We start from the raw sequence: 7,500 nt of genomic DNA on the forward strand, positions 1-7,500 counted from the left end.
AACAGTGGATTGGATAAGGAAGTGAAAAAGCGCGGATAGTAGAAGAAGACATGAAGTACCCAGGCTGAAAGGGACTTCTCGTGTCCAAACTGCTGTACAAGGCTTAAAATGAAATACGGAAACCAGCATATTACAAACACGATCAGCATAATCAGGAAAATGACGGCTGTCCTGCGCTGAGCATCGTTGTGTGCGGTTTTGCGTGCCACTTCTGGCTCTGAAGGTCTGTGATACCGCCAGATTTGTCTTTCGTGGTAACGCACTGTTCTAAAAATGCTGGTGTATGCGAGAGTCATGAAGCAGAGCGGCACAGCAAAAAAGAGCGCGAAAATTGTCAGTTCATAGATGATCTGAGCTTGGTTTCTCTGAACCTCTTCTTCATCGGTGTCTATACTGGCGTTTGTGCGCCACGATAACTGGATAAGTGCCACGAACGCAGCTGAGGCCCAAGTGAGAGACGTGAGTACAAAGAAGACGTTGCGCGTGACGATATTGTAGTACCGTATGGCATATTTGATGGCGATGAAGCGGTCGACTGATACAAGTAGAATATGAAGCACCGTGGAAACTGATATAAATCTCCATATCATCTGGGAAGGCGGGCAGAACTCTTCTCCAAACACATTGCAGCTGATTGTCAGAGGAATACCGATCAGACCAGCAAGCAGATCACTGGCCGCAAGACTGACGAGAAACGAGTTAGTGACAGTTCTGAGAGAACCATGGCGAATGAACAAAACCACGACGGTTACATTAGTTGCAATTATGAGGCAAGCTATTGTGATCGGAAACCATGCGCCGAAAACCATGTCTACCTCTAATTGATCTCCACTTTCATTGTCGGTGTGGTTTCCATTTGTCGATGTATGATTCTTCATAATTACTCCTTTTTGGTGCGATTTGAGCGAGTTTGTTTCTTAAGACCCGATGGCGTCAGCTTACCTTTTCTTCCGGTGTATTCTGTCTTTACCTCTCTCTTCGAATTTCGCTAATGGGTGTCAGCTGCCGACCGCTGTGAAAGAAATGACCATAAGAGCATTAACAGTGCGCAAACAAATTTTAAGTAAGCATTGTGTTTAGAGACGCCTACCTCTCTCACAACAACAGCCACAAAGGATGTTTAGTAAGCGCCCTAGCCTGTTCCAGGCTCTCAGATAGTCGAGAAAACGAAAAGAACCGCATGTGAAAAGCGAGTGGGGGCTTGGGTCGAGGCGAGGCGACTCAAGCCCCCACTCGCTTTTCACACGCAGTTCTTTTCGTTTTCTCGACTATCTGAGAGCCTGGAACAGGCTATATGCGCCCTCGCATGTTATTTACACACTTAGTCGAGGCTCATTTTCGCGTGCATTGGCAAATAAGGCAGTGCAAGTTCTAGTATCGTATTCTAATCCCAAAAGCTCGAACAAGTATTGAAATTTCAATGTTTCTATTAGACCCAAGTAGATTCTCTTCTCACTTTGTAAGTGAAAAGCTCCTTGGGTGTTTTAGCTTTGACAGATCGATTGATTTTAAAGAGTTTGCAGATATAGTGTGGCCAAGCGGTGATGTAGATCATCTTTCATACGATTGATTTCCACTTCTTTGCTGTGTTCGTTCCGATCGGAAAGGCAAACCATTCTTTTGTTGCGATAAAATCTGTTCTCGACATCAACATTAGAGGCATTGTAAACATTGCAGGAACTATCGTCTTTCTTTTTAAAGAATTAAAATTCGAATGTGTTGTTTGGTTTGTGTTCTTTAATTACTTTTTTTGCGTTTCTCTCATTCATTTAAGAATATCCTATTGCGTCATTGTTGTACAGGCTCACACATGCACTTATTTCCTACAGTCTGCGTTATAAAGAATGCACATGATATTCTTTCTCATAGCTAACAAGGCTCTCAAATTTTGACACTATTATTCGTAAAAAAAAAACAGGATTTGCCTAATTTGACGATCTAACTTCACATGTCAGATGCGTAGAATCTGTTTTTACCGTAAAGCTTAAAAAAATCCAAGGAAAATTACATGCAACGAAAATACATTAAAATGTATTTCTCGCGTTGCCGAAAATGCTTCATTTTCACGGTAAAAAAATTAACTATGAGATGGCCATTACGGATAAACTTGGAGTTTGCCCTTCAGAATCGGGTCATCAGAATCGCTTAGTACCGATTAACGTTCGGTTTTGTCGCGGGCCAAATTGGTTTCAGAGGGCAAGAGATATTAGGGCCGTTTATACGAGAGAAAATAAGCCGCGGCTTACATAAGACGCGAACACCCCGTATAAATGGTACAAAATCAACGTTCACGGCTTTCTCAAGCCGCGGCTTATCCTGGCCTGGGAGTTTATACTCGTATAAATAATTCCTTTCGCGTGTTATGTACGCCGCGGCCAGAGTAAGCCGCGGCTTATTTTCTCTCGTATAAACGACCCTATTGTTTTGACTGGCTGGAAAATCTTGCGACTTCATCATTCCCTTCCGTCAGAAACAGGCCTTTGAATCGACAGTCATTGCATGCTATCTCTCTCAAACATCATTGAAATCTGTAATAACAATTAAAATGCAACTTTTTGGCAGTAAAAATGCGACAACACATAGTATTCGATCGCAAACGGACTTCTCTTTCTTGTAACTTTTTTATACGAAATTTAAGTGCTCCAATGTCTTGTTTCCACCGAACCGAGTGGCATTCGTTGTTGTCGTATCTTGCAACATGCTTTGTTTGACTTATAACTTGTTTTCTCTTTTTGTTGTTGATATTCCGCCGAGGTTTGTGTCAGTTTTTGAGAATTTTGCTATTAAAATCAAGCTTCTTTCAAACGATTGGGAACTTAGTCCCATTGTAAAGGTTACCTTTTTGTTTTTTTTCGCAGAATCGTGCATATAATGTTGTTTTCGGTTTATGGAAAAAAAGTACAATTTCAAGTGTAGTTGAGAGTTTGCCATTTTTCAAACATTTGCAGCCGTCCGATTGATCTACAGCAATTTGGTTGTATTTTGACGCGTCAGGGCAGCTCGGCTTTCAAAACAACTGAGCTATTGTTTCCCCAAAAGTTGCTAAGGAAAGGAGTGGTTTTCGAGGTTTGCTAAAGAATAGCATTCAAATTTTCGAAGAACATTTGAGATTCATCGTGCATGGATTCTATTTACATAGTCGGTTAAGAGCAACTAGATCATGAATTTCTCAAAGAGTTTGAGTCAAACTTTGCTACTCTCATAACCTTACTATTCGCCATCTTGTGCCATCAGTTCTTTTTGGTACAACAAGTTTCTGAAACTTTGTTATCTTAAGCGAGTTTTTCTATATTTAGCAAATTTTTGTTACTTCTTTCTCGCTCGACTCTTGTCGCAATTAAGCCGGGATATCATAAAAGAACTCACATTCAGCAGCAAACAGCAGCTTATCCGTGCCGGTAAGAAGGCAGAGAAGTGCTTTTTCCCGCTCTCGAACACTTTTTGTAAACTTGCCACACTGCCGGATTCTTTTTTGATACTTTGCTGTAGTATTTATGAGGAGCTTAACTTGGGTCAGGAATGTGGGTCGCCGCTGTTTCGGTAAAAAAATTTTACCTAAATCTCAGTGGGAGTTGTAACAAGACTCACACTAAAAAGGCAGAGCGAGAGACAAAGGGAGAGAGAGGTGTTAATCTCGACACATTTGTCAGGCCGACTTCGTTATAAAGTTTTTAATGACGACAAATATCTCAAATTATTTTAAATTAATTTTGAGTGACGTGTCAAAATAGTCCAGAGGCAGAATAAATCAATTTGAAATATTTTCTAAAACACGCTTTAAAACGGCCAGCATCATGCAATTAAAAAATGGAAAATTATTTCTTTATTCTCTTTATTTCAAATTAAGTAATGGTCCGGCTAAAAAGCAGGCAGAAAAACAATAGCCCGCGGCAATAGCGTCGGTTAGTTAAAATGTGCCAACATTTTTAATCAAATTAAGTTCGGCTGTTCCCATTGGTGTAAGCAGCTAAAAGCGCGAAATTTGAATTTCAATGAAAAATGTAATCGACTTGCCGTCTAAAAAATTAGATTCTGTTTCGTAGAACAAATCATCATGCCTTCAAAAACTATGTTTGTAAATATCGTCAAGATTCTATGCGCCATTTGATTGGCGCATAGAACAATGCCCAAATTTGGCCGAGAGACAGAGATCAAGGGCATGGGGAAGAAGAAATCCAAAAAAGGCTTTTTTTTCATTTTTTTCTCATCTTTTTTCGACATTTTCCGATATTAGCCAATCAGATGCCTCGATTGGAGTGAAATTAAAAATTAATATTTCGCAGCTTCTAAGTACTTTTGCCGCTGGGCTGCCTGCTTCTTAGCCGGACCATTACTTAATTTAAACACAGGCAAATTATATCTTAACTTTCAGGCGACCGAGATGCAACTTGTTTTGCCTGGCATACACTTTTCTCAACAGCAACGGTGAATTGGTTCTTTTCTGATTTTAAAGCAAACCATTTTTAAGTTTTATACTTATGGAACTCGATAACTGAGGAATAAAACTCAACAGCTATTACACCTTTGAACATCTGCTTCCCTAATTCTCCGGTTAAACATGAAACGTTAGTGATGTATTGGTGTATTTGTTAATTTTAAAACAGGCAAATTATTTCTTAACTTTCAGGCTACCGAGATGCAACTTGTTTTGCCTGGCATACACTTTTCTCAATAGCAACGGTGAATTGGTTCTTTTCTGATTTTAAAGCAAACCATTTTTAAGTTTTATACTTTTGGAACTCGATAACTGAGGAACAAAACTCAACAGCTATTACACCTTCGAACATCTGCTTCCCTAATTCTCCGGTTAAACATGAAACGTTAGTGATGTATTGGTGTATTTGTTAATTTAAAAACAGGCAAATTATTTCTTAACTTTCAGGCCTTTCAGGCTACCGAGATGCAACTTGTTTTGCCTGGCATACACTTTTCCCAGCAGCAACGGTGAATTGGTTCTTTTCTGATTTTAAAGCAAACAATTTTTAAGTTTTATACTTTTGGAACTCGATAACTGAGGAATAAAACTCAACAGCTACTATACCTTCGAACATCTGCTTCCCTAATTCTCCGGTTAAACATGAAACGTTAGTGATGTATTGGTGTATTTGTTAATTTAAAAACAGGCAAATTATTTCTTAATTTTCAGGCTACCGAGATGCAACTTGTTTTGCCTGGCATACACTTTTCTCAACAGCAACGGTGAATTGGTTCTTTTCTGATTTTAAAGCAAACCATTTTTAAGTTTTATACTTCTGGAACTCGATAACTGAGGAATAAAAGTCAACAGCTATCACACCTTCGAACATCTGCTTCCCTAATTCTCCGGTTAAACATGAAACGTTAGTGATGTATTGGTGTATTTGTTAATTTAAAAACAGGCAAAGTATTTCTTAACTTTCAGGCTACCGAGATGCAACTTGTTTTGCCTGGCATACACTTTTCTCAACAGCAACGGTGAATTGGTTCTTTCCTGATTTTAAAGCTAAGCATTTTCCCACCCTGGTTAGCCTGTACGCAGGCGGTTGGATGGTGGAAAAAACCGGAATTCGTAATGAGGTCGCCGAGCGAAAAACAATGCAAAGGTCATCATATAAAGAGCTGCTCATATATCGAGCTTGGGCTAGCTGTGCCTATACTAGAGTAAACTCCAACCGATTTCCGTCTAAATTCCGATTCTTGACAGTTAATAATATCCAGAGGTGTTTCGTAATAGCCATTTGACACTGTTGAGGCTGACTTACGTAAACTTAAACTTTGCCGATTTGATTTTTTTTATATTCTTGAGTGGGAATTTCTGGTTTCCTTAGTCTTGATAAAATCATTCAACCGTCTGGTCAGTTTCGTCAAAAATGATACCCTATTCTAGACCGAAAGGCTATGATTTATATACTTTATCCTAGAGTAAACTGCTTGAAAACCATACCCTTCACAGCGGCACATACCTATATAGTCCATATATGGCAGTTATAGAACGAAAAATGGTTCCGTGTCCCAGCACTAACCGCCACTGTCGATGCGCGCACACGAACTGAAATAGATTTGTGTTCCCCACAAAATTCATCTCCCCCCAAAATATGGTCATTCAATAAAAAAATTAACTACTTTTTTCTGCTTAACGTAAGTTCACAGTACAATCTGATCGATCCTGAATGCTTTAACACTTTTCTGAATACGAAACACCTTTTGTGTTTTGTTTTTAGCCTTTGTTGACGGATATCTACACCGTCAGGAGACGTCCAGCCGAGAATTTCTGAGTCGGCTTAAGCTGTGACTAAGCTCCTCATACAAAAATCGGAATGCGATGATCAAAACAAAGAAATAATTAGAAACGTGCTATTCAAGGTCTCTTCTTTGTTTGCAGTTTTCCGACATTTAGTTTTGAAAAGCTGTTTTAAATGCTTAGTCAATGTTTGGTTAGTTACTCGAGGCGCGGACTAATAATACGTATGTCTGCCTCAATTCCCTGGATATTTCGGCAGTTTTAGTGGTGTCAAAAGAGCCTAGAGAGCTTTCATATTCATTGTTCATGGAAAATGGATAGGAAGGCTGTAACAAAAAAGTGACTTGTGTAATTTTTAATTTTCTGGTTTAGTGCGTTTTTAATTTTGTTGCAACTTGATCTGTGAGCAAGTGATCGAGTTTGTTGACAAGGCTGCAATTTATAATTAATCTGCAAGTTCTGCCTTCGACTGACGAGGTACATAGCGAAAAAGTAACGAAGATGTCGAGATTTTTCAAACAGTCGATTATTCTTATGTTAAATTGTATAGTATTTTCTTAATATGGGGTTCTACCCTGCGGCCATAAATCCCCGACTTCAAAGTAAGGCGCCTACCGAAAACACAGATATGAAATAGTTTGGAAAACGTAGGCTGGGTACAGAATTTATTATTTTGATTATTTTGTCGGCTGATTGCATCTTCAACATGTATCTCTCAGGCAAACTTGGAACTATTCAAGTGAAACCTTATTCCTGAGGAAAATGTATCGAAAATTTGTTGCAATTGTGTAGTGGATTTTGCATGTGGAATGTAAAAGTCGTGTTACACGAGTTTACTCACCGAAACAGTACACAGAAGTCCTTTTAATTCAAATGAATGAAGGGGTAGTTTCTAAAGAAACTGTGGTGCTGCGTCGGTGGGGAAGTAGTATACAAAAATTTGGTTTTATCAACGGAGTTGATAATGTAAATTGGCCACCGTACAGAGATTCTAAAAGCTGACGTTTCGAGCGTTAGCCCTTCGTCAGAGCGAATCCCAATCCCAATCCCAATCGCTCTGACGAAGGGCTAACGCTCGAAACGTCAGCTTTTAGAATCTCTGTACGGTGACCAATTTACATTATCAACTCCGTTGATAAAACCAAACTTTTAATTCAAAGTTTTAGTGATTTTCTTTACCCGCAACCAGCAATCGTTATGCAAACTTAAACCACAAAAAGAAACAATATCTAACCCGCAACACATACATAATTGAAAGTTTTTATACACCCTGTCCCTAG

General features: G+C 39.1%; 3 protein-coding genes across 5 annotated transcripts in view; 1 reads left to right on the forward strand and 2 right to left on the reverse strand.

Moving 5' to 3' along the window:
- LOC138000240 (histone deacetylase 6-like) overlaps positions 1 to 7,500 on the reverse strand; it is a 103,400-nt gene that overhangs the window by 81,484 nt on the left and 14,416 nt on the right. The gene's annotated exons all lie outside the window — the stretch shown is intronic.
- The window catches only part of LOC138000247 (leucine--tRNA ligase, cytoplasmic-like), a 71,353-nt gene that overhangs the window by 36,777 nt on the left and 27,076 nt on the right, over positions 1 to 7,500 (forward strand). The gene's annotated exons all lie outside the window — the stretch shown is intronic.
- The window catches only part of LOC138000243 (histamine H2 receptor-like), a 39,103-nt gene that overhangs the window by 2,486 nt on the left and 29,117 nt on the right, over positions 1 to 7,500 (reverse strand). For 2 of the 3 annotated variants that reach the window (XM_068846505.1, XM_068846506.1), the window contains one exon: positions 1 to 1,012. This exon is cut by the window's left edge and continues 2,486 nt beyond it. In XM_068846505.1, the coding sequence (XP_068702606.1) occupies positions 1 to 878 (878 nt within the window). In that variant the 5' untranslated portion in view covers positions 879 to 1,012. Of the gene's footprint in view, positions 1,013 to 3,366; positions 3,605 to 7,500 lie in introns of those variants that run through there. The other variant, XM_068846504.1, reaches the window with a different exon arrangement.

Source organism: Montipora foliosa, chromosome 4 (genome assembly GCF_036669935.1).
Source record: "Montipora foliosa isolate CH-2021 chromosome 4, ASM3666993v2, whole genome shotgun sequence".
Taxonomy (NCBI): Eukaryota; Metazoa; Cnidaria; class Anthozoa; order Scleractinia; family Acroporidae; genus Montipora; species Montipora foliosa.